The following is a 26,320-nucleotide window of genomic DNA, read 5'->3' on the forward strand; positions in this document are numbered from 1 at the left end:
GGCCTGCCCGCCCCTTCTGAATGCGTCTGACAGAAAACCTTTCAAATGTTTCTTAAAGTAAGATCTAGGTTTTCTGTTTCCATAAAGTCCGCAGCCTATACTTGTGGCCACTTGATAGCAGAACTGCACACCAGCAGTTCACACTGCTCCGGCGCCAAAGACTTGAAAGTAGTCTTGCCTTCCTGTTATGGTATTATGGACACCCTTTACCACAGCAGTCCCTTTAGGCTTGATCTGAGTCGGCTCTCGTTAAAACGACGAAAGTATAGATGAACCATCCTGTCCACAGACTCGCGGCCGCGTGGCAGCTCCGACTGGTGTCAATACTACTAGTTGCATTGGTAGCGTCCAAAGGAAAGGTGGGTGGTGACTCGCTTGAGCTGGACGCGTGCCCGGAACATGTTCACGGGACGGCGCACAGGTTGACGAGGAAGCTCTTGAGCAGCAGGCCCCAGCCTACACAGCCCCTACTCCCGGAGTCTGCAGCGAGAGGTGCTACGACATTGCAACGTGCAATGAGGAGCTAGGGGGCAGGTGGGTGTGCACAGGGCGGAATGGTGGATGTGGGTGTGCACACAACAGTGGAGTAACTTGCGGCCGTACATGCAAGAATGGTCCTACCAACGAGTGCACTACACGGTGACCTTTCGTTGCTTAATTCCTTACAGGTGTGATTGTCCCAAAACTCTGTCTGGTTCGGAGTGTCACCAGAAAGCCACGAAAGAAAGCCTGCAGACTTACGGGCAGAGCACTGTGAAGGAGGCGAAGGACCCTCTGCCCTGCCTCAATGACTGCAACGGCCGGGGCACGTGCGTGTACGGCGCATGCGTGTGCACACGGGGTGAGAGATGTTGTGCTCGTGGATAAAGTTGCTCAGTGGGGGGCACGACATGACCCCGTTTCACGTCCTTCCGAAATACCGCAGGCAACTTCACGTCCGACTGCTCGGTCTCCTTGGGCCCCGACACGCAGCAGCCAGTGGTGCTGGCGGGCAGTGGGTATGAGGCCCGGCGCAAGCGGCCGCTGATCTATGTGTACGACATACCGCACAAGCTGTCCAGCTGGTGAGGCGGGGAAGGCACGGGAGCAGGGGGAGAGCGGGGTGCGGGGGCGGGGGCGAATGCTGTTGTACGGTCATGCGGCCGTTGGGATCACAGGGCGCAGTTAAACAGGCACGTGCTTACAACTTGCTGCTTACCGTATTCTAACTGCCTAACTGATGGACAGGCACAACGTGATGCGGGCGGACAGGGGCCTGGCATGGGTGTTTTGGCAACGGCTGCTGGGAGCTGGCGTACTCACGACAAATGGAGACGAAGCGGTGCGTGTGAAAACGCGGGGTCGTGGAAGAGCTGGCACATGGTCTTGCAGGTCGGTGGGCTTGCAAGTAACGTTGCCTTCATCATGGTACAGACAGGCATGCGGCATGGATGCGCACGATGGTACGCCCAGTGCATGGTTTGTCCGGGTGCACTTGGAATGAATGCGCGGCACGCAGGCATATCAGCTCTTTCCACGACCCTGCACAAACCCACACACTATATACGGTTCTACATTCGTCTTGTAATCCAGGACTGGTTTTACATACCTGTCAAGCTCCGAAGCACCAGTGACGGCTACAGTCTGAAGGATGCCGTCAGCTACATCCGCAGCCACTGGCCCTGGTTTGAAAGGTAGGTAGCTCGGCTGTGTGTGATGCAAGCGTAACAGCACGGGGCTACGGAGGGCTATTGCACATGTCTACCATAACCTTATGCCTCTGCTCCATTCTGCCGTGAGTGCGCAGGTACGGCGGTAACAGGCACTTTGTGCTGCACTCCGGTGACACAGGACGCGGCGAAGTGACGGTAAGCGAAGTGGATGGCAGGACACACCAGCACGCAAAGGTACAATCCCACGTCTGCCGTATTTGCAGCCACTTGGGGCAATCCAAACAAGTGACTGTTGAGTTTGCATGAAGGTGTCTTGTCACCCGAGATGCAAAGTAAGCCTGTGTGCCGCACCTGCCCCACACACGTGCAGGGCGCCATCCGCGAGGACGCCACGCTGGCCAACATCACGTGGCTGCACCACTGGGGCCTCACAGAGGACTACCCCAGCTCGGGCTGGCGCAAGGCGCACCGAGTGGGCAAGGTGTGTGAGCACAGAAGCTGCTTGGGTCGGGGCACGGGTCGGGGTGGCAATCCTGATTGGGATGACTTGCACCATAGGACGATGCTGGTTGTGTGCCAGGCGGCACAGCACCACGGCTTACATGCCGTAAGCGCAGCCTAATGATGCCCAACGTTTCTGCTCCCGGCACAGGATGTTGTGGTGCCCATTTACCTAGGAGTGCGGAAGAGCGCGGGGCTGTTGCCCCTGTCTGGCCTGCACCCGCTGGCACCGCGCATTCCTCGCAACGGCACCTTCCTCTTCAGCGGCCGCATCTGCGGCGACCACTCCCTGCCCGACCCCGAAAAGCCCTGGCCCCACTGCGCCACCAGACGCAGCCCCGGTTACTCGCAGGGCGCTCGCCAGCTGGTGGGTTGTTGGAAGGTCGGCGGTTGGTGGTTTTCCTTCTGGCATGACGTGGTGTTTTTCGGGGTGACGGGTCCGGTGGGGTGCTGTGCGAGCCGTTGCGTCGTGACGCGCGCCTTCTTGCTCGCAGGTCCACTTCCACCACTCGCAGCGGCCGGGTTACAAGGTCATGGTGAAGAACAAAGAGTACCAAGTGGACCTGATAAATTACAAGTGAGTGTGTTCAGCCATTCCCTAGCCCGTCCTTTCCTGGGCGTGGTGCCGCACATGAGACGCGTGAACGTGTGCCCCGCTCAGGTGGTGTCTGGCGCCCTCAGGCGGCGGTCACGGACATAGACAGGTGATGAGTCGGGTCATGCATTGCGCATTGCTTGCGCTTTTGCAACTGGATGCATACGCTTTACTTTGCGTACGTCCTTCTCATCAGGTCTTAGTGGCCGCCATGGGCTGCCTGCCGGTGGTGGTGAGCGACCTGGTGATGCAGCCCTTCGAGCCGGAGATGGACTGGAGCGCGTTCTCGCTGCGGGTGGAGCAGAAGGACGTGCCCACCCTGCACGAGGCCATCGAGGCGGTGGATGAACACGTGGGTGGCGATAGGGCGCGGCTGTGGGGCAGGGCGATGAGGGTCCCATGAGGCATATGGTGTAACTGGGCGACACCTCCAGCTCCTGATACAACCGCTCCCTCCCCTTCGCTGCCCGCCCCGCCACCCCCCACAGAAGTACGAGGAGATGCAGGACGCCCTGCGCTGCGCGGCTCAGCACATGATCTTCAGCACCATGAGCGGCGCCTTCATGCAGGAGGACGGAAAGTGAGGCCGGCTGGCTGGTGGGGGCGTACGTGGCAACGGGCTCGTTCTGTGTGATGCATTGGGGCAGCAGTGGCGGAAACAGGCTATGCTGTGTGCGAATGTATCTCGATCATAATGACCTGCTTCTCCTCCTGCGCAGGTGGGACGCGTTTGGGTTTGTTCTAGAGATCCTGCGGATGCAGCAGGGCCACCCCGGACTGCATCCCTCCAAATACGCCGAGGTGGACGAGCAGTACCGCGAGTGAGTCCGCCTTCTCTGTGTGGGCATGTTCCCAATCCCCCATTTTCCCAACCTCCCCACCTACCTTCGCATCCCCCCTCCCTCCCCCCAGCTTTCTTAACTGCGGGGATCCAGACGGCATGGCGTCATACGGCAGGAAGCTGCGTGAGACACAGCTGGCCAAATACCCGACAGCCCCCTCGCTTTCAAAGGACCCGGAAAAGCCCATGGACTGGAGTGACGTGTACCGCAAGGCAACCGCAGGTTTCAAAAAGCTTGTAGACGCCCACAGGTATGCATAACAGGCCGTTCCGTGTGCGTCCTGCATTAGTGTCAGTCAAATTATGCTGACACGGCCCCACGCGCCGCGCCCCCGATGCCGCAGGCTTCCGGCTGAGGGCTCGGAGCCGGAGCCTCCGCTGCCGCTGTGCTCCATGAGTCTGTGGGACCCGGAGCAGGTGCGGTGCAGCAAGGTGGGCCACCGGGAGCGGGTGCACCACTCCTACATCCCAGGCGGCGCGGCCTGCGTCATGCACAAGAACCTGGCCGAGTGCCCCAGGCTGTGGGAGTGATTCACAACTACTGGACCTACACGACATGTGACGGCAATGTATAGGTGGTCCCCCATCGTATGCAGTATGTGGTGCCCGCGTGCAAGATGTGCTGCACAATGTATGATTGCAAACGGTCGGACCAGGGCAGGGGGGGAGCCATATGTACGGTGTGTGATGGGACAGGGTTCAGGCAGGTTGGCGAGGTCCCTTAGGGTGCAGCTGACGCCCGTACCCCAAGCAGACAGCAAACAGTTTGCAGCGGCAGAGCAGGAGTCATATGTACGGTAGTCGGTCTACCCTGCCGCAATAACTGCATGCAGACAAAGGTTCTGAGCTTCTGGCAGTAATGCTTGGAGCCTTTCAAGAGCCATATGAACCTTACAAGAGTGGAGCCAGGACTGATGAGGGGGGGGCAAGACCTTCAGGCTGAGGCCACTGTCTGGGACAGAAGGTTGCCATGCCGTGCACACGTCAAGTGCATCCGGTCAGGCGGAGTGGAGTGAACTCAGGGCTGTGCGGATGTTACACAGAGGCCATGCACGATGGCTGAGGCCAGCACTGACTATTTTGTTTATCCTGCAGTCAGTACCGGTAACTCACACTGCATCGCTCATGAACTATTGTTGTCCAGAATCACAGAAACACCGCCCGGCACGCCCGCACCGTCGCGTACAAACAACCCACGTTGGTCATGGCATGAAAGTAACAGGGTCACAAGAACTCTTGTTGCAGGTCACTGTCCCTGAGGGCCTGTCAGGGGCCCGTGACGGTCATCCAACATGCGAAGGTGCCGCGCCTGCCGGCATACGGCAGCACGCCAACGCTGCAAGTCCTTTGCGCCGATCGCGTTTGATCCCACCATGGCACACCAAGATACGCACGCCGTGTTCATTCCTCAAGGCTCCCGCTCATGTTCATAAATGCTAATCGCAACTCAAACCGACTGCTTATAGCATGCGGTCGTCGTCATCCGAGTCCTCCAGGTGCAGCGCGTCGCGTGCGTCGCGTGCAATGGACTCGATACGCCTGAACGCCACGTTGGCCGCCTGCCCCACCGCGCGCAGCTGCTGCTTGGGCCCACGCGCGCCGCGCTGGCCCGGGGAGGCGTTCGTGCCCTCATCTCCCGCACCTGAAGAACGCCGCTGGCTGGGGCTGCGGCTCACGGTGCTGCTGGCGGGTCCACCGTTGGACGAGGTGCGCCCGCGGGACGTCCGCGCCAGGTCCTCCCCGTCGCTCCCGGAGGATGCAGCCAGCATTGTGTGGTCCAGGGCGGTCTCCTGTCCGAGGGTGGGAGAGGGGCAAGTCAGTGCACGCCTGAGCCTGAGGGGAAGAACCGGAACTGGGGGCGAGCCCTCCCAAGGCGGGGCCCCTCCAAGCTCTGATGAACCCGTTACAAGCCAGCCTAAGCAACGCCCCGAACCCCACTTTTGTCGGGTTTGTGCGCTGCACGCACGGCTTCACAATACCCCACTCCCCAGGGCCGGGCTGCAGCCGCTGCACGCACCTGCTCGTTATCGTCGTCGTACTCCGCATCCGACTCTGAGTCCACGAGCACCGCCTGCTTGCGCTCCTTCTCGCTGATGGAGGGAAGCCAGCCCAGCATGCCCTTGCCCGTCCCGGGCTTGCCAAAGATGGCGGCCGCCTTGCTCCCCTTAGGGGGCGGGTTCCACTCCTCGCCCTCGTCGTCCGCCGTGCCAATGACTGCGTGTGGCAGCGCGGCCAAGGTCAGTGCGGTGAGCCCCTTGACCCGCAACGCGCACGAGAAGCATGGTTGCCCTGTTACAGGCACGCTGCATACAGCCGCGACCTGTAGGTGCAGCGCATGCTGCCCAACCCATCTCCACGGGGAATGACCTACCTGGTTGTCGGCCGCCGCCGCTGCTGCCCCGCGCTCGTGTCCGCCCCCTGGCAGCGCCCTCCTCCATCGAAGACAGATTGGAATTGGATAGCCGCTTGCGGGTCTGCTTCTTGCCGCCCGCGCGGAACTTTTTCCGCTTTACATTCTCGCTGGGACCGCCATCCGAGTACAGCACGTACGTCTTGTAGTTTGGGTTAAACTGCACGGCAACCCGAGACACACCGTCAGTCCTTCCATCTTACGGCCTTGGCGCAGCCACAGGCGGCATCAACTGCTTGCAAGCGCACTGCAATCCAGCCCGTCATATTTGTCCAAGAGGCACTGCTAGAAGAAACAGCAGGCGCAAAGGAGTCAGCCTGCCCGGCCCAGCCCACCTGGTGCATAATGTCACTGTACACGTCCTGCAGACTGATGGCGTGCAGGAACGCGTGCAGCCGCCACCCGGTGGTCTGGCCGCCCATCTTATACTCCGTGTGCGGGAAGGCAACCCACATGCCCGCCGCCGACAAGAGCATCTCCATGCACACCATCCAGTCCTGAAGCGCTGCCGCGTCCGATGGGTCCGTGAACTTTGACGAGAACATGGAGATGGCGATACTCTGCGGGCCGGGGGGGTGGACGGCCAGCAGGACCAGGAGGTTAGCGGACGGGCACCCAGCAATGCGCCTCTGCACCTAAGCAACAGGATACGGTACTACTCGTCGCATACCTGCCAGAACGTCAAGAAAATGACCGCTTTAATGAGGATGATCTTCAACAGCGGACGGTACGGCTGCATGGGTGCAGCCGTAAGAATGACAGGGATGGCACAGGTGAGGATATGCTCATATGCCTGCCAATGTGGCACACAGCGTGCCATGACCCCAGCAGGAGCACACCCTAGCACCGCAGCAGCCACTACGCCGACATGTCGGCACGAGTGCATGGACCCGTATGCTGCCGCCCACCTCAAGCAGCTCCTCGCATCCAACGTAGAAGATAAGCAGGTAGTACAGGGCAATGGTGTAGCATGTGTTGTAGATGATGGCAATGTACAGGTACCTGTGCAGGCGCGCCGCGAGGGGGTGAGCACCGTACATGCACCAACACCTCTCCTCGCCACGCGAGTCGTTCTGCGCTACCCCCCCCCCCAGCGCTTACCCGCCCAGCGCTTACCCGCCTGTGATGCTCCAGTCACCGTCCTCGTACATGCCAGCGGCAAACAGAATGAGCGTAAACGCTGCCAGGATGGGCTTTGCAATCACGAACTGCAGCGTGCCCTGCTTGCACTTGCGCAGCAGGAAGCCGTCCACTTTAATGGGCGGCCAGCAGCACGTCATGAGCGCCCATGACGGCTTGATGTACTTCCCCTCCGACTTTACCACCACCGCGCCCGGTCCTCCAACGTACGCCATGCACAGTGACAGGAAGTTGTAGATCACCCAAGCCTCATAGCTGCGAGGAGAGCACACAAAGGTTCGTCATGCGAGGTGACGAGCGCCTTGCCGGCACACAGCAGCACGTGCGTGCGCAAACCCACCAGTCACGGGGCACGTCAAAGTAGATAGACTCATCGCGGTACATGATGGATAGCCATGATGTGACGCCGTAGAACGGCACCAGGAAGATGATGCGAATGATGTAGCGCTGCAAGGCAAAGGGTCGAGGTCAGAGCAAGCGCTCCTGTAGGGGCTTGCACAGCCGCCGTGCGTGCCCCCCTCCTGCATCTGTGTCTCTAAGCCGTATTCCGAATTGCCATAATGCCCATGCGCAACCTGATAACCCCAGGAATTCCTGTGGGACGAAGCCCCCCAAGAATGCATGGGCTGACACGGCCAGCACTGCGTGCGCTGGTCAAGCACCAGTGCCCAGCTCCGAGCGCCAAAATGCGTGCGAAACCCGCCCTTGCCTGATAGAGAGGCTCCGTGTAATTCCGAAGATGGCACAAAATCTGCACGCAGCGCAGACGTCCAGGTAAACCCAGCGACAATCAACATCTCCTTTGGCTGAGTGTCCGCACCTGCGTTACCGCTGACGCCACCGATAGCCATGTTGCTGCCGTTGCTAAGCCCAAGGTTATTGGGTCGCGCAACATGCTGGACTAAAGCCGCCTGGCAAGACTAGGTTGACTCGCTGCGAACACCCCTGACTTCTCCCACTTATGGTTGCCCAGGCAGTTTCTGTAGTTCCATTTTCAAAACTGCGGCCCGAGAGGCCGCTCAGAGAGTCAAGTCAAAAGTCGTTCAGTCCTTTCTTCACAAACGACCGGTGTGCTGGCATAAACACAGCCCTCAAGTTCTTGTTGACCAGAAATGTGGGAGTAAGGCAGTTCATGAATGCAGCTCACAAGAGCGCTGGTGAAAAGACGAAAGAAGCTGCATCAGGGCACCGGTTCGGATTGGGACAAACCTCAGTCGCGCCCTAATGAAATTTGCACTCAGATTATTAAGTCCTCTTGACCATGCTAGGGATGGGCGAATGAATATCTAGAAGCGCGAAACAAACCATTGGGCCCAACGCATCGTGCGTTGGAGGGCCCTAAAAGGCGCGTGCTCGGCTAGCAGCGCGAGGAGCAATGGAGGTGGACCTCACAGGCGCAGAAGGGGACGACGGGGGCGAGGCGGGGGAGGCGGGGCAGCTGGCGAACACGCTGGAGGAGGTGGAGGCGGAGTTGGCTGAGGTGGGTCCGTGGCCGTGGGCACGGTAGCCAAAGCGGCGCATGACAGTTGGACAACTTATGGCCTGAACACATAGGCCCTCACGGCAACGCCCACGGGTGTGTCCCAAATTGCAAGCGCAGCCTCCATACCGGCCGTGCCTCACTGACGAAGCAGCCGTGTGGCCTTGTCGGTGCACCATGCCCCGGTCTCCCAACCCCAACCCACAAGCACAGGTCAAGTCGCAGCTGGAGTACCTCATGCAGCGGCAGGACCAGCTGCGCGGCCGGCGCGAGCAGCTGCTGCGCCGCATTGAGCAGGAGCGCCGCGCGCCAAAGGCGGACTGGCAGCAGCGGACCGGCTTTGCCTGGAGCGACCAAATGGATTCCACGTTGCGGGACGTGTTCGGACTACATGACTACAGGTTCGATGGCGGCTTAGGGCCTCTGCGAGACGCGCTTGTATCTTTGACCGCAGGTGGCAGCCCTTGTGCGTGGTCGTGCGTAGGCGTGGGCATGGCCCGCGCACCGCCAGATGATCCCAACCCAAACCACCAACTTACCAAACCCCAACCCGCCCTGCACTTGCTGCACCTTTCAATGCTTGCCTGCCTGCTTTACCTCCCTCTCCCACAGGCCTCTGCAGCGCGAGGTGATGAACGCCTCGATGCAGGGCCGCGACGTGCTGTGCCTGCTTCCCTCGGGCGGCGGCAAGAGCCTGTGCTACCAGCTGCCGGCGCTGCTGCGGCCGGGCCTGACGCTGGTAGTCAGTCCGCTGCTGGCGCTCATTCAGGACCAGGTGGGCTCTGGCTGGCGAGTTGGGCATCGGGCTGCGGCGCTTGCCGTGCCTAGGCATCGGGTTGCGTGGTGCGATGGCTTGCAGAACACCGTCCGGATGGTGGTTGGGTACTGCTTGTCACGCCGTGTCAGCCGCTCGCTTGCTGGACAGGCTTCGCCAAACTACAGCAACGCCGTTCCCTACACTGCACTGAGCACACGCGTGTGTCTTGTGTCCGCCGCGGTGCAGGTGCTGTCGCTGCGCGCGCTGAGCATTGACGGCGCCTGCCTGACCAGCCTCAGCAGCAAGGAGGACGTGGCGGACGTGTACAGCAGGATGGACCGCGGGCAGCTCAAGCTGCTGTACGTCACACCCGAGAAGTGAGCGAGGCGGGGCGGGGCGGGGAGCAGGGGAAAACGGAATGGGGCGTACAGTGGATGGCAGGGCAAGAGGGGCGGGCAGGGTCTAGACTGCGTTGCTGCACTGCACTTCTCCTCGGCACTGGTCCTCAATCCTCACTTGCTGCTCGCTGTCGCCCACAGGATTGTGTCGTCCAAGCGCTTCATGAGCAAGCTCGAAAAGGCGCACCAGGTGAGCGGCAGCTGGGTCTTGGCAGAGCGCCCGTTCCGACAATCAGCCGCCTGCAACAAGAAGTAACTCAATGGCGTGTTGTGGCCTTATGTGAGTGCAGGCGGGCCGGCTGGACCGCATCGCGATCGACGAGGCGCACTGCGCCAGCCAGTGGGGTAACGACTTCCGACCGGTGAGGATGACATGGATGGGTGTGTGGGACCGGGATTGCTGGGCGCTGTGCGGCTGCGGCCAATTGGCAGCCAGCGGCGTACGTGGATTAGGGTGTCTGGGAGGTAGCTGGGCGCGCAGGGAGGGAGGGCGGCATGCCGCATGCTGTGGTGGTGCCCATGTGACTAAATCAGATACGGTGATGGTACGATGGCCCGATGGCTACGGATTTTGGGTCTCTCCGGGTTTGGGGTTCTGCAGGTTCTGGCTCTCAATCCGCGCTGCTTGTTGGACTCGACTGCCCCCCCCCCTGCCTGCCTCAATAAATCCTTAATGTTACCCTTCCCCATCCACCCGTGGCAAACCTAGGACTACAAGAAGCTGGGTATCCTCAAGCAGCAGTTCCCGCAGGTGCCCATCCTGGCGCTCACAGCCACGGCCACACACCAGGTACGGCGCCCGTGGAGAGTGACAGGCAGTCTTCCCATTCCCAAAGCCATAGTTGTGCTGTGGGCGATAAAGCCGTGGGCTTGTCCCTGGTGACCATGTTGGCCGCCTACCCCTACCCTACCCTTTTCACTTGTGTTTCTGGGATTAACATGTTCTTAATGCAGGTGTGTGAGGACCTCAAAGCCATCCTGCGCATCCAGGGCTGTGAATTCTTCCGCGCCTCAGTCAACCGGCCTAACCTATTCTATGAGGTGCGGGGCAGCAGGGGGGCCTTTAAGTGCCAAGGTGGCTGGGTTAGCGGCACGTGCGCAACTGCACACACAAGCGACCCCAATTTATGGATGCGCAGCAAATCTCATTCTACCTCATTGGGGATGTGACGCCGCTCGCTCGGGTTGCTGGTGTGGACAGGTGCGGCCCAAGCCCGCGGCGGCGGCGGACATGACTGCGGCCATCGTGGCGTGGATCCGGGAGCACTACCCGCGCGGCGAGTCCGGCATCGTGTACTGTCTCACGCGGTGGGTGGCGCGACCGTGGCGTTGACACCGTGGTTACGTGCACGCGCCGCACCTGCAGGTTTCTGCATGCACGAAAAGCGGTGCATGCGGAATCATACAATGGCGCCTTGTATAAACGATGCTGCTCGTGCTGTGGCGCGGTGCGATGCGCTCTGTTTATGCAGCTGGTTGCCTGACCAACGCCCCGCACTGCACGCGCAGCAAGGACTGTGAGGCCCTGGCGGCGGACCTGGCGGCGGCGGGGATACGCGCGCGCCACTACCATGCAGACATGGAGCCGGGGCCGCGAGAGGCGGCGCACACGGCGTGGAGTGCGGGGCGGGTGCAGGTGCGCGGCTGCATTGCACATACTGCACACACACACACAAACACACACACACAAGTGTTTTCCATGTGCTCTTTAACACACACATATACACACATATAGCTGGCGGAGAGCATGGGCTGATGTCGTGCAACTGCCCGTATGCATACGCGTTGAGAGGCTATGGTTGGCAATGGTCGCTTCCTTGCAAGTACCGTACGGCTGTCCACCCGAATGACCGAATGACTGGCCGCATTGCCATCAGGTCATGGTGGCCACCATCGCCTTCGGCATGGGCATCAACAAGCCGGACGTGCGCTTCGTGATCCACCACTCGCTCAGCAAGAGCGTGGAGAACTACTACCAGGTGGGCGGCGGCGGCGGCGTGTGGCGGGGCCGCGGGGGGAACCCGCTCATGGGGAAGTGGGGAACGGAGTAGGGGGAGGAACTTCATTCCATTACCATTTCATTCCGCGGCGGCGGGGCGAAGGCGCCTTCCAAGCGGCAATGGGCATGTCCACAACGGCATGGTTAACGTGCAGATGGCGCCATTCTGTGCTGCAGGAGTCGGGGCGAGCCGGGCGCGATGGACTGCCGGCGCGGTGCCTGCTCTTCTACAGGTGCGCCGCGACCTCCCGGCCCAGTCCCACCACCTTGCTCACGTGTGCGTGCAACATGCGCCAACACCACAACCACCCGCTGCACCGCTGCAGGTTCTCGGACGCGCTGCGGCAGGCCGCGATCGTGTGTGTGGACCCCACCTGGCAGCCCAACCTCACAGCCATGATGCGCTACGCCTCCGCCGCGCCCAGCGCCCCAGCAGCCGCTGCGGCCGCCGGCAAAGGCGCGTCCGGAGCCTCGGGAGCAGGCGGCGGCGGCGGGCACCTGCATCAGGCGGGCTGTCGGCGTGCGCTCATTCACCGGCACTTTGCGGAGGCGCCCAGCGACTGCCGCGGCATGTGCGACAACTGCTGCGCCGCCGCCGCCGTGGGGCCAGCCGGCGCGCCGCCGCCGCGCGATCTGACGCAGCACGCCGTCGCCATCCTGGCCATACTGCGGCAGCAGCAGGTGCGCGCGCTACGGGTCCGGGGGTGGGGTCCAGGAAGCACGTGCCGCAAGTTATCACCGGAGGGTGCGCCCAGAGCCGTAGCATGCCACAATCCGCACCTCGGTATGTCACGCATCCACTCACGCACCGCATGCCACTGCCGCCATGCGCCGGCGAGCTACCTGCCGCTAGCTTCCTACGCGTAGCCTGCCCCTCCTCTATACGTGGGGCTCGAGCAATTTACCCCCCCCCCGTTTGGTTTGGGCTGGTATCTACAACCCCCCTCCCTGCCTTGCCCTGCTCAGGCCAAGGAGAAGAAGGCCACGCTGCTGCAGCTGGTGGAGCTGTGGCGCAAGGAGCCGGGGCCGCTGGGCAAGGAGGCCAAGGCGCTCAGCAGGGACGACAACGAGGTGCGAGACTGAGGAGGGATGGGGGGAAAGGGCCTGCGTAACCGCCTGCGTTGCGCGGGTAGGGGCTGAGGGGGGCAGGGGAAGGTGATGACGGAGGCCTTGCCTTAGGATGGCTTGCCCAGGAGCGTGCGAGGCCAGGTGTGAGGGGTACGTGTGGCTTGCAAGCAGCGTTGCATGCTTCAGTGAACTTCTGCGACTGTAAGCCTCTGAGCTCTGAAGTCTTTCCCAACATATGCTTCCGCGTCCGTGTGCCTCCAGGCGGTAGTGGCGGCGCTGGTGTACGAGGGGCTGTTGGAGTTCGAGTTCGGCTTCACAGCCTACGCCACCAACACCTACCTCAGGCAAGGACACCGCGCGGGGACTGGGTGCAGCAAGCACAGGCGGCGTAGCATCATAGACGGGGCAGCAGCAAAGGCGGCAGGAAGGCCGTAAGGGGACCAACAGAATGGGGTAGCGTGTTGTGGGCTTGATCAGCGGGAGTGGAGTGGGGTTGGCTGTGGTGGTTAGTGGCAAGGCCCGCACATGCGCGACCGTTATGCTGCCCTGCTCATTAGGATGTTAAGTGTCGTGGCCGCACGCTTTGCCTGCAGGCCCTCCGGCCGCGGCATCCACCTGCTTGAGACCGCGGGGGCGGCTGGAGGAGCCGCAGCCAGCGGCGCCATCCCGCAGCACCTGCGGCTGCTGCTGCCTGCCTCGGCCCTGTCAGCCGCGGCAGGGGCAAGCCCCGGTCCCGGGTCCGCAAAGAAGGGCGGCGGCAAGGCCGCCGCGGCAGCGGCAGCGGCAGCGGCAGTTGCCGCCGCCGCAGCAGGCCCCAGCTCCGGTGGTGGCGGCGGCGGTGCATACGGAGACGAGAACACGGAGGGGCCCGCGGCAGCGAGGTCGAGGGCCGCTGTGGAGGCGTGGCGCGCGTACCGTGCCCGTGTCATGCGTGTGTTCCCGCACTCGGTCCTGTCGAGCGAGCAGCTGTCGGCGCTGGTGGCCCTGGCACAGCAGCAGCAGCAGCCGGTGGCGGAGTCGGCACTGCGCGAGGCAGTGGGCGTGCGCAGGTGAGGCCAGCGCGGCTTAGGGCTGCGGGCGGCGTGTTGTGTGGCCGCAATCGCGGCCGACGCACATTGGACTGGAGTGTTAGGCGCTCTCAACTCCGGGTGCCATCCTCGCTTACTCCATGCCGTGTGACCGCCTTCCTTTGATGAGTATGAGCAGCCGGGGTGTGTGTTTTATTGAACAGTGCACTCACATATCCGGAGAATACCGGCTGGAACTAATACAGCCCCGACAGTTCGGGCTGTGTGCTTGTCCTGGAGAGCCGAGGATTGACAATTCCGAATTCGGGTTGTTGCTGCAGGCACGAGCTGTACGGCCCGGAGCTGGTGGAGGTGCTGGCGGGCCGCTTCGTAGTGCCGCCAGAGGCCGAGGCGGAGGCGGAGGCGGAGGCCGAGGCCCAAGGGCTGGCCCGCGCGGCAGCAGGTGCAGGCGGAGATGCAGGCGGAGGCCGGGGCGCGCCTGGCAGCGCGGCGGCGGGGCCGCCAGCGCCCAAGCAGCGGCCCACATCCGGGGCACCATCGGGTGGCGGCGGCGGCGATGACGAGGACGAGGTGGTTGTGGTGTCGGATGATTCGGATGACGTGGAGCTGCAGGGGCCGGGGGCGGGGCCGGTCGTCACGGGCGCGGTAGCTGCCGCGAAGGCGCCGCCGAAGGCTGGCGCCGCCGCGGCAGCGGGGCCGCGGCCGGTTCGGCAAGCTGCGCGGCCGCCGTCTGGGTCTGGTCGCGCAGCCGGGGCTGCGGCCGCGGAGGACGAAGGGGGCGGCGATGAGTCGGACGGCTACGATGACGACGACGGTGATGACTTCGTGGCGGATGAGGATGAGGATGAGGATGAGGATGGGGGCGAGCCGCTGAACAAGCGGCGGCGGCGGTGACGGTGCGGCAGCAGCCGCGTTGTTAGTAAGGCATGGATCATGGGGTCGACAGGGGGCGCTGGACCGGGACCCGGAACACCTTGCATGTAATTGATTGCCGCATTGGCATGGGGCAAGTAGTAGGCCCTGCCGTTTGAAGCCTGCCGTTGATGATGACTGGGTGCTGGCACAGGGGCACTGCAGGAGCGAAGGTGCGGGGTGTGCGGCCCATTGCCATCACGCGCACGCATGGCGGGCATATCGCTAGGTGACTGCCTAAGAGGCGGGGGCTGCGGGGCATGCATGGTGACTGAGGGGGTTGCCGCTGGGGTTGCCGATGCGTAGTGCCTTAGCGGATGTTAGACTGCGAGCACGATAGGAACTTACTGGCGGCTGGGGCCGGTTACGAGGTCAAGCGGCTGTGATGGTGGCAAACTCGTCACTGCAAGCCTTTAACGGCGCTGCACTGACGGTGATGTGAACGTGGTGGTCTTGCACGGTTCCCTACCTCTTCTACTGCACGTCTTGCAGATTTAGAGAAGGCTCAGAACTGCTCAGATTAGGGCTGGAGTGCACGCATACGCGCATTTGGACTGAGAAAGTGGCCCAAACTACTAAGGCACGCACGCCTCAGCCGTCACATCATGCATAGAAATGTAAGGTCGCCGCGCATGTCCAGGGTTACACAGTTGCATTCCTGGAGCTGTCTGCCAAAACCTCGCACACTCACGCAGCGTGCGCGAGGCCGTGAACGCCATTTAGTTGCGGGTCACGGGCGTGCAAGTCACGGACGTCCAATGGTAACCAAAGCCCAAAGGGGTTAAAGGCTGTGCCACATCCACGCATGACGCAGCAATGCACCGACACCGCAGTCCGTCACCCCGCAAAATGGCACCCGCCAATCTACCACTGCCCCTGCTGGCTGCTTCAGGCCGGCGTGCCTTGACGCAGTGCCAAACCCGGGGAACCGCTTCACTCAACCCGTCCGGCCGCACCCCCCGGGGCTTCAACCATACCCATATTGCACCTCCCACACCCAGCACAGCATCAGTTTGAGCCCAATCGTCATGGTTTCAGACATACAGTCAAATACTCTGTCATTTAGTCATGTCTGCGAATCCATATCAGCCAGTGCCTTCGAAGTTCAAACACTCTACTCGTCCATCGTATCGCCACCACCGCCGCCAGCTGCTGCCGCCCCGCCCTTCTTCTTGTTCTTCTTCTTGTTCTTCTTCTTGGCAGTCTTGTCTTTCTGCAAGTCGCAAAGCACCAGAACGCATGAGGACGATGAGCTGCGGACCCATGCTAGTATTCTCGGGCGGCGGTTGCAGTTGCCTCGGCGTGCCTGCAGTGTGTGCTCAGATGCCAGCACCCCGACAAGCTGCAGCCGCAAGCGTGCCGCTCGGCGCCGCGCTGCCTACGAACCCGCCGCCCGCTCTTTGCCCCCACACGCTCGCGTTACTGGCTTATTTGCGGCCCAGAAGTAACCGTGTCTAGCCCCAGTCTTTCCCCGTCCCGCCCCAAGGCCCCGCTCAAGCGGCCAGGAAGCTCCGGCCACCGTGCCGCCCCAGCACCCAACGCTGCACATCCACTGCGCTACTCCATGCAGAGCTGCCCCCCCCCATGCCTTCCCCCACCCCACCCACCAAACCGCACGCCGCCGCCAGCCCTGGCCAGCCCCTACCTGCAGCTCCGCCAGCTCGGTGAGCGCCTCCTGCTTGGCCTCCGACACCTCCTTGCGCTGAACCTTGTTGCCGGGCACCTTGGTTAGCTTGGCCCTGCGGCGTGCAGATGACGTTGTTCAAGTGCGCGAGTGAGTTGACTTTCTGTGTTGCCGCGTGAGGGCATGGCCCCGAACACACAGTGCCGGGGACCAGCACCCACGCACACACCGCCGCCGAAACCCTGGCGAGCCAGCCCTACCTGGCCTTCTTCAGTCCCGCCACCTTGACCTTCAGAGCCGACTTCAGCTGCATACGCCCCTTCTGCCGGTCCTTTGCTGTAAGCTCCGCAGTCACGGACGTGTCCTTGGGTATCGTGTAGTCAGGCTGCACGTCGCCCATGTTTACTTCATCGGTCTCCATGCCCGCCGCATTCTTATCCTTCTTATCCTTCTTGCCCTTGTTCTTCTTCTTGTTCTTCTTTGCCCCGAAACCCGGCTTCATGGCTACTTGTCGTTAATGAAACAGGAGGAGCAAGACCGGGCGGCGCCGCTTGACAGTGCAAGCAAGTACTCGTTATTCGTATTGGATACGTTAAGGAAGAAGATGGAATGGTACTAACAGCCGAAAGTAATTCGGGCATAGTCTCAGGGCTTTTAGTCAAGTCAGCGCCATGGGTCCCCATGCAGTGCCTTGGCAGCTCTTGTTCAGCATCTGCCCTTTTGAGCTCGCATAACTGGCAAGTGACAAGTTATCATTCGTTGACCTAGGCCACCAAGACCTATCCTGCTCGGTGCAAACTTCTTTCGAGAAGCTGTGTGTACATCTTGCGCGCAAACAAGGATCCGTTGCTCCGAGTCAACCTAGGCATCAACAATGCAGCTCATGCGGCAACCAACGGGGGCCGCGCCCGCGCGGGCGTCTTCGCGGGCCCCGGCACTTCCCGTGTTGCCCCACCATCGGCAGCAGCGCCTCCGGCACCGCGGCCTGCACACCTGCCGGACTGCTAGCGGCACGACATCCGACAAGGTGGCACTGGAATCACCAGCTAGCAACGCGGCGACAGACGCAGCGCCTGCTGCCGCTGTCGCGCACGCTGCGGCCCCTGAGGACGCCCGTGCCATCGTGGACGAGGTTCTCAAAGCCATCGAAGGCACGGGTGAGTTGAGGGTTGTTGCCCCAGAAGCCACGCCATGTGGGCTGCAACGCTGGGGTGCAGTTCATTCCACCACCTGCCTGGGTGGGCATGCGCAGGTATCTACCAACGTCCCGTGCACGTTCGCCACGCCGTGGCCGCAGCGCCACCCACACTACGGCACCTTAGTGCATGCCCCAGCCTGCTGCTCCTCTGGCCCCGCTCCACTTGAACCTTCCCTCCCCTCCCTCCTCTCCAACCCTCCTCCCCAACACAGACAGCGGTCTGTCCATCGACCCCGCCACCCGCAAGCACGTGGACGGGCTGCTGGACAAGCTGGAGGCGCTGGGGGCGGCGCAGCAGCCGCGGCCGCTGGACAGCCCTCTGTTGTGGGGAAACTACAACGTGGCCTACACCAGCGTGGGCCGCAGCCAGGAGCGGGGAGAGCGTGAGTGCCGGCGGCAGGAGGCGCCTGGGGAAGTATGGGGAGGAGGAGGTAGCGTGCGAGGAGGGGCAGGAGTGAGGCCCAGGCGTCAGGCGGGATGGGAGGTCCACACCGGGAGGAGGATGCTTGGAAGAAGGCATAGGGACCAGTTGCCAGGGCCACACATGAGTTCCTGATCGAGGAATAACATGCTGGGTATAGCACAAGGAAGGCATGTGAAGCTCCAAGGTCTGGCTGAGACTCTGACCCATATGCCATTGTCCTGCCTCGTTTTACCAGTGTGCCCCGCTCGTACGACATCCACTTTCCCCACACAGCCGCTGGCGGGCGCTTCCGCGGCAAGATAGGTCGTGCGCTGTTCCGCACCGCGGGCCTGTTCCAGTCCGTGCTCCAGCCCGACATCGCCACCAACAAGGTGTGGGTCAGCGAGTTTACCGGTGCGGGTGTGGGCAAGTTACCTAAGCAGATTGCATAAGGGGGGGTCAGCAGCTAAGACGACGGGGGCAGCACACGCGTACGCGCCTCCCACACGGCACACGCCCCGCATACCGGCCACACGCTCCTGCCTGCTCTGTCCTGCTTCCCCGTACCTGGCCGCATCCCGCCTGCTTTCCCCTCCCTCCCTCTCCCCGCCCCTCTCCCCGCCCCTCTCCCCGCCCCTCTCCCCGCCCCTCTCCCCGCCCCTCTCCCCGCCCCTGCCCACGACCCCTCTCTACGACCCCTCTCCACGACACGTATCCCGCCAGGTGGAATTCAAGCTGTTCGGGATGCTGCCGGGCTTCGTTGGCCTGCGTGGCCGTGTGGTGCCGCAGGGCGACGCGGGCGACACGGTGCAGGTGCTGTTCGAGCCGCCCGTGCTGGCCATAGCCGACAAGCTGTTCCTGTGCATTGGTGAGGGAGCGGGGCGGCAGGAGGAGGGGGCGGCAGGAGGAGGGGAAGGGGAAGTGGAGGCGGGGCGGGGTCGGTAGGGAATGCATGGAGGAAGGCTAGGGGGCGGAGGGGCGGAAATGCAGGCAGCGGGCGCACGTGACCGGGACTCAGTAGGCATGTGTTGCCGTACTTGCCAAAGGAGCGCACGTGAGTGTATAGGCGTGGCAGCTACTCCCGGCACCTGGACCGTTCCCATTGCACACGCCCAGCGCCCCGCCCACCCAAGCCACCTTTCCCCAGTGCTCTACTCGGCCTTGACGGTTCCATCCCGCCCACCCCACTGCCTGCCCCACTCTATGCGCTGCCTCCGGCACCTCAACACACACACACACGCACACACGCACACACACACACACACACACACGCACACACACACACACACACTCACACAGGCCGCACCAGCAGTGTGGTTCTGTCCACCACCTACCTGGATGAGCGCATACGGCTGGGCAAGGGCAGCCGCGGCTCGCTGTTTGTGTTCACACGCGGCGGAGCCGCGGACGCGGCGGGTGAGAGAGGCTTAGGGCTGGACTTAGGTTTGACTGGGAAGGCTAGGGTTGGGCTGGGCACAGGAGGCGGAAAGCCTGGGCTGGGTTAGGCTGGGTTTTGGAGTGTGCACGCAACACACACGACACGGCGTACTGCTTGCTTTGGGGTGCGAAGCGGGCACACACGCATGTTCTTTGCTTTTGCTGAACATACACACACGCATACACACGTACACACGCACGCACACACACGCACACACACACACACACGCCGGCCGACCCGCAGGCATGGACCAGGTGGGGCTGCAGCGCACCAGCCTCACCGCCGCCGCGCTGTTTAGCGCCTTCTTCGTGTCGCTGTTCGCGGCGGGCTGGCTGCTGTGGGCCACCGCCAACCCGCTGGGCCGGGCCGCGGCGGTGGCCTTCTGGCTGCTGGGTGCGGCCGTTGGCGGCGTGGTGCGGCAGGGTGGGCTGGTGATGGACAGGGAGGATGAGCGCATGGTGGCGGCGGCGCAGGCGGCGCTGGCGGAGAAGGAGCGGAAGGATAAGGAGCGGAAGGAGGAGGCGGGAGGAGGCGCTGAGGCGGGTGCGGGCGGTGTGACGCCGGCGGCAGCGTGAGGCGGCGAGGAGGAGGAGAAAAAGGAGGAGGAGGAGGAGGGGGATGGTGTTTGCCGGAGTGCGTGCGTAATTGAGAGTGTGCGTTTCTCTGAGTTGCCAATTTTTGCTGCCGAGGGCGGTTGTGGCTGTGGTGGATGAGAGGCACATCAACGCGCTGCGATGCCGTGCCGGAGCCTGCTGTGTTGCGTTGGGCGTAAGCTGCTGGTGCGCATACAAGCGCAGCGTGTTGCCGTTTGTGCCAGTGCGTGGGCTCGCGTGATTAGCGGTGTGATGATGTGTGTGCTGATTCTGCTGTATTGCTGAAGCCAGGGGACTACATCCGGGACACTGATGTTGGGGCTGCATCGTGGGGCTACATGCACTATATTATTTCCATTTGAGTCGCGTACAGACCCCGGGCGCTGCGATCATCCGATTGCGTAACCGGCCGAGGAACACTTGGAGGCTTGTTGCAGAACGATACCCGTACTGTTGCATTGCGTGCACACCATGCAAACCACCCACAGCCACGACCATCCCATCCTTGTCCTGACCCAGACACCAAGTGTGCCAAGTGCAATCCGTTCCCGGTAGCCAGCTCGGCGGCAGCTCATCTGCTCCTACGTGGGCTTCCTTCCACAACTTACCAAGCCTCCTTGGACACACCCGCGTGTGGCTGGTATGTTTGTTCGCCGGAAAACAGGAATGGGGGCTTGGGGTCCGGTTCCGGCATACCCTGACTCCCACGAGAGCCCCGCAGCATGCACACACTGGCGTTCTGGCGATTGACTTCCTGCTTGAGGTCTTGGCAACTCATTGAGAGCCTGCGCACTTCCTCAAAACTCCCGCTCGCTCCTTCCTGATGCTCTTGTCGTTCCATGTTGCCCTGACTCTAATGTCCGGCACATAGGCGCGGCTTTCGCCCACACAATGACTGTCTGCAGCCGCGTCTCAGCTGTCTCACGTTGATATCAATCGGCCCAAGAGGCGCGCGCCTCACAGCAGGGCTCAGCTCTTGCTGCAACACCACTCATCCTGGCGCGCTGCACCTGAATGCGCTCAGGCACCACCTCCCCTCCTTCTGGCATTGGCATCCCCTGCCATGCTGTCCAATCTGCTCCCACAGCTACACCAATGCGGCCTGGTGCGGACGGCCCTTACGCGCCTTGACACGCCGGGAGCTGTTGGCGGTCACCGCAGCCGCAGCCGCAGCCGCAGCGTCTGCCACGGCACCTTCCGCCCCAGACACGGCCGGAGTAGCGGCGGCAGTAGCAGCAGGGTGCGCTTGCACGTGCGTAGCAGGCGCTACAGCCGCCGACGACGCCGGTACTGGCGGTGACTTGGCGCTGCTGCTACTGCCGCGCCGCGGCCGCGCTCGTGCTGTGGCGCTTGAGCTGCGGCGGCCCCTTCCTCCGCCGCCGCCACCTCCCCCGCTGCCGCCACCGCCAGCACCGCTGCTACTGCGTGCCAGGTTGCCACAACCGCCAGCCACACATTGGGCAGAGCAGGTGTCGCCCGTGCCTTCCGCCCCAACACGACCTATGAAGTTGTTGCTACCGCTCAGCCCAGGTATGTCGGCATCAGGCCACACGGCGCTGCTACTGTGGCGCCGGCTGCATGCAACCGCAACGTTTGCGGCTGGCGCAGTCTCCATGTCAGCCGTCTCACCCGAGCCACCGGCTGAAGCTGCAGGCGCCCGCCGTTCCCATGGCAGCAGCGGCCGCTGCAGCCGGGAGGGGCTCAGCATGGCCATGTGCGCAGCCAGCGCGTCAGCCTCCGCTGCCGCCGCCGCAGCTGGCGAGGCACCGCCCGCACGCTGCGCATTCGGCAGGCTGCACACTCGCTGTCCCGTACGTCGCTCTGGCGACGTCACCTCTGGCAGCTCGCTGGCCCCGCTGCCGCCGTATCCGCCGCCGCCACCGGGCAGCACCCCGCCTGGTTCCATGCTGACGCACCGGCGCTTCACGCCCGTGTGTCGCACGTGCTGCACATGCACTGCGGCCGCCGCCGCCCTAACGCCGCCGGCACCGTGCATGTCGCCTCCGCCGGACGCCCCGGCATCATGCGTGGCGGTGGGGGAGGCGCGGCGGCTACTCTGCGGCAGCGGTGCCGGCGGAGCTCCGAGGCTCGCCGCCTTGCCGCCTCCAGCGCAGTGAGCGGTGCCACGGGCGCCGGGCGCCGCTCGTGCGGTGGGCGGCAGTGGCGGCCGCAGCCAATGAGGCGGCAGCTGCGCCGCCGCCGCCGTCGCTGCTGCTGCCGCTGCTCCTGGGACTCCTGTTTTTACGGTTGCACGGGACTTTGACGCGATGGGGCGCGCTGGGTTCAGGGAAATGAGCGGCACAGCCGCCACCGCCGCTGCCGTCGCCGCCTGACCGCCGAAGCAGCCGAAGGGGGAGGAGGCAGCGGCGGCGTTGTTTGTGGCCGGCCTGGCGGCTGGCAGCGAGGGCGGGGGAACGGCCGCCGCAGGGGCTGCCGCCTGGGGGCCACTGGTAGCGGCAGTCCTGACTGCACCATCATTTGCACCCGTAGCTCCACTGCTAGCAGGACCTGCAGCAGCGCCGTCTCTGTCACTACCTGCGGCAGGCGCGGCGTGGGGGACTGGCTGGCGGCAGGCCACATCTTCCATGGCGCTGTCACCCTGTCTCTGCTGGTGCCTCTGGTGCTGGTGCTGGTGGTGGTGCTGGTGCTGCGGGTCATTCAGCTGCCTTGATGCGGCCGGGCCGCCGCCGGCACAAGCAGCCGTCACAGCAGCAACAGCCGCGTCACTGTTGACGGGGCCGACGGGGCCGACGGCGCCAATGGGGCCGAGTGGCGCCTCGGCTTTCACTGCGTGGCTGGGAACAGCACCAGGCGCTGGGAGCGGCGGCGGCAGCCCACCCACCAAGGCAGGCGCGCACGTCGCCGCAGCTGCTGCCACAGCTGCCGCACCAACACCACGTTCTTGGACCTGGCAGTCGCCGCTGCCGCTTCCGCTTCCGCTGCTGCCGCCACCATCGCTGCGCCCGCCGCTTAGTCTGCGGCCCTCGCCGCTGCCGTCGCGGCTGCTGCTGCTGCTGCTGGCCCCAGCCGGCGCAAGACCTGCAGAGCCCTGCGACCGGAGCCGCTGCGGCGGCCCCGACTGCGGCTCTGCAGTGCCCGCAGTCAGGGCCTGCAGCGTTGCCGACCTCGGCGCGGTGGCGGCGACCGCCGCCGCCACCGCCTGACACATGGCCCGCTTGTCCTCAGCGCCACTCAGCGCCACCGCCAGCGCCCGAGACAGCAGCGTGGCACGTGCAGCCGTGCTGGACCCGGCGCCGCCGCCGCCGCCGCCGCAGGTGCCGACGCTGCTGCTGTTGCCTGTGATGTGGCCGGCAGCGGCGTGGCCGTCGCCGCCGTCGCTGACGCCGTCGCTGCCGGCGGTGCCGCTTGTAGCCTGATGCGGAGCTGCTGCCGGCGCCGGGGCCTGCACTACGGCCGGATTGGGGTCCTGTGAAGCAGTAGCCAGAGCGCAAGCTGCTGCAGCCGGGGCTGCCGCCATGCTGCATCCTGGACCGGCACGGGTTTCACCCGTGCTTGCGGCAGTGGCGAGCGACTGCCGCGCCAATGGCGACGGCCGCGGCGGCCTGCCGGCAAGGGCCGTGCCAGTCAGCGGCTTACGCGGCGGCCGCGGCGGCAGAGACGATGGCAAGTGCCCCACCAGGTCCGTGCGCCCAGCCACAGCACCAGCGCTGCCGCCGCCAGTGCCGCCGCCAGTGCCGCCGCCAGTGCCGCCGCCAGCGCTGCTGCCGGTGCTGCAGCCAGCGTGTGCTACAGCCGGGGCTGCACCAGCCGCCTCCTGACCCACATGCATCATAACCACATCGTCCTGCCCAGTCGCCAGCCGCTGCGGCGGCGAGCCCTGCTGGCCCTGCTGCGGCCGGCACTCCTGCTGTGCCGCTGCTAGCAGGCTGGCGAACGCAGCGCCGTCAGCAGCACCGGCTTCTTGCTGCCGGCCGGGTTCCACACTCCCTGCACCTGCCGCATCCTGCATGTCCACGTCCGGAGCGCCCAGCTGAGGCCCCGCGGCGGCGGCGGCGGCCGCGGCAGTCGCTGAGGTTGCGGTGGGGCGAGCGGCAGCCGGCGACGCTGTGCGGGCGAGCTGCGCCAGCGGCAGGTCAGGCCGACCGCGGCAGCGGGTCACCCTGACCAGCCGGGCGCGGCGGCGGCCGTACGTGGCGCGCGCCGCCGCTGCAGCCTGCAAGGCGTGTGCGTTGAATAAAGGTGGCAGCGCGGAGCGCAGTGGCAGGTCATTGTAAGGGTGTAAAGCAAGTACTTTTTCTGTGCAATGGTGAGGCTGACTTTGGGCCAACACTTGGGAGGCGACCGCTAAGCCTGACACTTACAGCCCCTTGCAGCGCACCTGCTCCTGCGTGAGCGGCGGCGCGCGCTGCTGCCAGTTGAGTTTGCACTCGAGCGAGCAGTGGCGCGACCCGGCGTCCATCAGCGAGCGGTGGCAGTGGCCGCACTCAGACACAGCCCCGGGCCTGTGGGGCGGCGGCCGCAAGTGGGGTGAGGCGGGGTGCAGAGCGGACTGAGCTGGTGCTCACATGGTGTTGACCCTCTCCCCTAGGGCTTTCCCCTATGGCTTTCCATTTTTGCACGGGTAATGGGGCAGGGACGGCAGGGCAGCTTCACACACAAGCAGCCTCGTATCCCAGCGGCCACCGCACGAACCAGGGGGCTTGACTCACTTGCTCTTCTGCGGCCGCGCGTGCAGGAACACCACCTTGTGTCCGTGGTCTGTGTAGTGCTGGACCCCACTGATGTCGTACAGCCCAGCCGCGTCGGCGGCACGAATCACTGTTGCCGTACGTTGTGGGCGGGGGTGTGTTGAGATGAGGTGAGACACACACACGAGAACGCCACGCGACAGCACACGGGACCCTCAAGAACGACGCTGCCGCACCTAAACAGCCTGGCCCGTTGACCGTCACGACCCACCTTCGTCGTAGCAGCTGTGCCGGGCCTGTGCCGGCGCCGCCGGCCCGTCCGGCCCAGGGTCGCCTACACCGCCGCCGCCGCCGCCGCCGCTGCCAGCACCGCCATCGCCAGGTTCGGCCGGATCCGAGAAGGCCTCACGCAAGTGTCCCGCGGCGTCATCCGCTCGGCAGCTGTTGCTGCCAGCCGCCGCCTCCGCCGCACCGCCTCCGCCGCCGTCGTGGCTGCTACGGCCCGCCCCCTCCTCCATGCCGCCACAGTCGCTGTCGGCCCTGCCATGCGAGCCGGCGCTACTGCTCCGGGACAAGGCAGCCGCGCCGCCTGCTGGGAATGCTACTGCCGTGAGGCTCGTGCCGCCTCCGCCGCTGCTACTGCGGGCGCCGGGCTCCAGCAGCAGCCGCGTCGCGTCCAGAAAGTCCCGCAACTGCTGCGGCGTCAGCAGCGGCAGCCCAGTCGCCTCTGATGTAAGCTGCGGCCGTTGCTGGTCATGATGTTGTGGCAGGCGCGGCGGTGGCGGCTGCGATGGCGCATGTGCGGCAGCGGTCGCTGTGCGTGTTGTTGCTGCTTGGTCAGGGGGCCGCTGGCGGCGCGGTGTGCAGGAGCGGCTCCCCGCGGCGCTGCTGCTGCCGGCACCGTTGCCGCCGCTCGGGTCGATCCAGCGGCTGCTACTGCTGCTGCTGCTGCCGTTAACCCTTAGTCTACTGCTCGATCGCTGCCTGCTGCTGCTGCTTTTGAGGGTGACAAGGGCAGGAGGGACGACGGCGCCGGCTGTAACCCGCCCGCCCCCGCCGCCCGCGCCCCCGCCTGAATCAGCGCCGGCGTCTGCGGCGGTCGCCAGGGCAGTGGGCACCACCTCCATGCCTGCAGGCGTACTGCTGCGGCTGGTGCTGCTGCTACAAGGCGTGAGGGAATGCAGGAGAGAGGCCGGCCGCCCGACCCCCGGCCAGCGCCGTCGTGCTGATCGACTCCTCGCTCGCCCGCTTCAGGTTAGCAGTCTGCGGTCTGCATGCGAGAATGGCGCGCTGTCGGTCCTACTGAACTGCTCACTCACTGCATTCACTCAAGATTCAGAACCGCCCGCCAAAACTTTGGCCCATGCAGCCAAATCCGGCGGACCCGGGGGTCTGACCGGATCCACAGGTGGCCCGCCCCGACCAATCCCCACCCGGCCCACCCGCCTCTCCACCATGCGCACCTGCGAATGTACATGTACTACAGCTCGCCCTGAGGTGCTAAGGTCCAGGCAGCACCAGAGGTCGAAGTGACTGTGATGTGCATGCCCAGAGCCAAGGAGTCTGCTGTGCCCTCCATCGCCAGCCGGGCCCGTCTTGTGCTCAAGCCAGGACGCCTCAGGCCGGGACGCCCA

At 64.1% G+C, this 26,320-nt stretch overlaps 6 protein-coding genes across 7 annotated transcripts; 3 read left to right on the forward strand and 3 right to left on the reverse strand.

Moving 5' to 3' along the window:
* The first annotated feature begins 25 nt into the window (after positions 1 to 25).
* Positions 26 to 4,607, forward strand: CHLRE_12g502450v5 (uncharacterized protein). Its single transcript, XM_043068111.1, has 16 exons — positions 26 to 359; positions 422 to 534; positions 669 to 841; positions 926 to 1,064; positions 1,228 to 1,321; positions 1,573 to 1,673; positions 1,787 to 1,847; positions 2,023 to 2,133; positions 2,305 to 2,520; positions 2,648 to 2,730; positions 2,815 to 2,857; positions 2,945 to 3,100; positions 3,237 to 3,328; positions 3,468 to 3,569; positions 3,661 to 3,840; positions 3,934 to 4,607. The coding sequence occupies exons 1-16, from the start codon at positions 270 to 272 to the stop codon at positions 4,118 to 4,120; spliced, it is 1,941 nt and encodes a 646-aa protein (XP_042918256.1). The 5' UTR covers positions 26 to 269; the 3' UTR covers positions 4,121 to 4,607.
* Positions 4,608 to 4,612: 5 nt separating this feature from the next.
* CHLRE_12g502400v5 (uncharacterized protein) lies at positions 4,613 to 8,265 on the reverse strand. Of its 2 annotated transcripts, XM_001690740.2 has the most exons (10): positions 7,960 to 8,265; positions 7,849 to 7,890; positions 7,480 to 7,586; positions 7,116 to 7,394; positions 6,908 to 7,001; positions 6,670 to 6,732; positions 6,335 to 6,559; positions 5,961 to 6,159; positions 5,607 to 5,803; positions 4,613 to 5,379 (listed from the first exon to the last, which is right to left on the reverse strand). In XM_001690740.2, exons 1-10 carry the CDS (start codon positions 8,032 to 8,034, stop codon positions 5,050 to 5,052), a joined length of 1,611 nt encoding a protein of 536 aa, XP_001690792.2. In that variant the 5' UTR covers positions 8,035 to 8,265; the 3' UTR covers positions 4,613 to 5,049. The 2 variants fall into 2 exon arrangements, with proteins under 2 accessions (XP_001690792.2, XP_042918257.1); XM_043068110.1 differs by lacking the exon at positions 7,849 to 7,890.
* Positions 8,266 to 8,405: 140 nt separating this feature from the next.
* CHLRE_12g502350v5 (uncharacterized protein) lies at positions 8,406 to 15,407 on the forward strand. Its single transcript, XM_043068109.1, has 17 exons — positions 8,406 to 8,619; positions 8,833 to 9,020; positions 9,232 to 9,394; positions 9,623 to 9,753; positions 9,916 to 9,964; positions 10,065 to 10,136; positions 10,484 to 10,564; positions 10,729 to 10,815; positions 10,976 to 11,082; positions 11,284 to 11,410; positions 11,652 to 11,753; positions 11,951 to 12,006; positions 12,100 to 12,454; positions 12,740 to 12,844; positions 13,103 to 13,185; positions 13,435 to 13,890; positions 14,190 to 15,407. The coding sequence occupies exons 1-17, from the start codon at positions 8,515 to 8,517 to the stop codon at positions 14,761 to 14,763; spliced, it is 2,841 nt and encodes a 946-aa protein (XP_042918258.1). The 5' UTR covers positions 8,406 to 8,514; the 3' UTR covers positions 14,764 to 15,407.
* A 4-nt stretch (positions 15,408 to 15,411) lies between these two features.
* On the reverse strand, positions 15,412 to 17,035 carry CHLRE_12g502300v5 (uncharacterized protein). The gene is made up of 3 exons (XM_001690739.2): positions 16,666 to 17,035; positions 16,427 to 16,520; positions 15,412 to 15,994 (listed from the first exon to the last, which is right to left on the reverse strand). Exons 1-3 carry the CDS (start codon positions 16,905 to 16,907, stop codon positions 15,896 to 15,898), a joined length of 435 nt encoding a protein of 144 aa, XP_001690791.1. The 5' UTR covers positions 16,908 to 17,035; the 3' UTR covers positions 15,412 to 15,895.
* Positions 17,036 to 17,145: 110 nt separating this feature from the next.
* Positions 17,146 to 20,525, forward strand: CHLRE_12g502250v5 (uncharacterized protein). Its single transcript, XM_043068107.1, has 6 exons — positions 17,146 to 17,562; positions 17,816 to 17,986; positions 18,301 to 18,398; positions 18,730 to 18,874; positions 19,306 to 19,422; positions 19,688 to 20,525. Exons 1-6 carry the CDS (start codon positions 17,280 to 17,282, stop codon positions 20,017 to 20,019), a joined length of 1,146 nt encoding a protein of 381 aa, XP_042918259.1. The 5' UTR covers positions 17,146 to 17,279; the 3' UTR covers positions 20,020 to 20,525.
* A 4-nt stretch (positions 20,526 to 20,529) lies between these two features.
* Positions 20,530 to 26,315, reverse strand: CHLRE_12g502251v5 (uncharacterized protein). Its single transcript, XM_043068108.1, has 6 exons — positions 26,150 to 26,315; positions 25,892 to 25,956; positions 24,958 to 25,776; positions 24,708 to 24,816; positions 24,377 to 24,500; positions 20,530 to 24,211 (listed from the first exon to the last, which is right to left on the reverse strand). The coding sequence occupies exons 1-6, from the start codon at positions 26,161 to 26,163 to the stop codon at positions 21,125 to 21,127; spliced, it is 4,218 nt and encodes a 1,405-aa protein (XP_042918260.1). The 5' UTR covers positions 26,164 to 26,315; the 3' UTR covers positions 20,530 to 21,124.
* Positions 26,316 to 26,320: the final 5 nt, after the last annotated feature.

This window comes from Chlamydomonas reinhardtii, chromosome 12 (assembly GCF_000002595.2).
Source record: "Chlamydomonas reinhardtii strain CC-503 cw92 mt+ chromosome 12, whole genome shotgun sequence".
NCBI classification, from domain to species: domain Eukaryota; kingdom Viridiplantae; phylum Chlorophyta; class Chlorophyceae; order Chlamydomonadales; family Chlamydomonadaceae; genus Chlamydomonas; species Chlamydomonas reinhardtii.

Excerpts from the sequence above, each read along its gene's own strand:
- CHLRE_12g502250v5 (XM_043068107.1), top strand. The coding sequence starts at position 17,280 with ATGCAGCTCATGCGGCAACCAACGGGGGCCGCGCCCGCGCGGGCGTCT. Across the intron at positions 17,563-17,815 it reads CAAAGCCATCGAAGGCACGG|ACAGCGGTCTGTCCATCGAC; the intron begins GTGAGTTGAGGG and ends TCCCCAACACAG. Across the intron at positions 19,423-19,687 it reads CGGAGCCGCGGACGCGGCGG|GCATGGACCAGGTGGGGCTG; the intron begins GTGAGAGAGGCT and ends GCCGACCCGCAG.
- CHLRE_12g502251v5 (XM_043068108.1), bottom strand. Across the intron at positions 24,817-24,957 it reads GCACAGCTGCTACGACGAAG|TGATTCGTGCCGCCGACGCG; the intron begins GTGGGTCGTGAC and ends GTACGGCAACAG. Across the intron at positions 24,501-24,707 it reads GCGCGGCCGCAGAAGAGCAA|GCCCGGGGCTGTGTCTGAGT; the intron begins GTGAGTCAAGCC and ends GCCGCCCCACAG.
- CHLRE_12g502400v5 (XM_001690740.2), bottom strand. The coding sequence starts at position 8,034 with ATGTTGCGCGACCCAATAACCTTGGGCTTAGCAACGGCAGCAACATGG. Across the intron at positions 7,002-7,115 it reads GACTGGAGCATCACAGGCGG|GTACCTGTACATTGCCATCA; the intron begins GTAAGCGCTGGG and ends GCGCCTGCACAG. Across the intron at positions 5,380-5,606 it reads ACGACGACGATAACGAGCAG|GAGACCGCCCTGGACCACAC; the intron begins GTGCGTGCAGCG and ends ACCCTCGGACAG.
- CHLRE_12g502450v5 (XM_043068111.1), top strand. The coding sequence starts at position 270 with ATGAACCATCCTGTCCACAGACTCGCGGCCGCGTGGCAGCTCCGACTG. Across the intron at positions 535-668 it reads AATGAGGAGCTAGGGGGCAG|GTGTGATTGTCCCAAAACTC; the intron begins GTGGGTGTGCAC and ends AATTCCTTACAG. Across the intron at positions 3,570-3,660 it reads GTGGACGAGCAGTACCGCGA|CTTTCTTAACTGCGGGGATC; the intron begins GTGAGTCCGCCT and ends CCCTCCCCCCAG.
- CHLRE_12g502300v5 (XM_001690739.2), bottom strand. The coding sequence starts at position 16,907 with ATGAAGCCGGGTTTCGGGGCAAAGAAGAACAAGAAGAAGAACAAGGGC. Across the intron at positions 16,521-16,665 it reads GCGGGACTGAAGAAGGCCAG|GGCCAAGCTAACCAAGGTGC; the intron begins GTAGGGCTGGCT and ends TGCACGCCGCAG. Across the intron at positions 15,995-16,426 it reads CCGAGCTGGCGGAGCTGCAG|AAAGACAAGACTGCCAAGAA; the intron begins GTAGGGGCTGGC and ends TGCGACTTGCAG.
- CHLRE_12g502350v5 (XM_043068109.1), top strand. The coding sequence starts at position 8,515 with ATGGAGGTGGACCTCACAGGCGCAGAAGGGGACGACGGGGGCGAGGCG. Across the intron at positions 9,395-9,622 it reads TGGCGCTCATTCAGGACCAG|GTGCTGTCGCTGCGCGCGCT; the intron begins GTGGGCTCTGGC and ends GCCGCGGTGCAG. Across the intron at positions 12,455-12,739 it reads CCATACTGCGGCAGCAGCAG|GCCAAGGAGAAGAAGGCCAC; the intron begins GTGCGCGCGCTA and ends TGCCCTGCTCAG.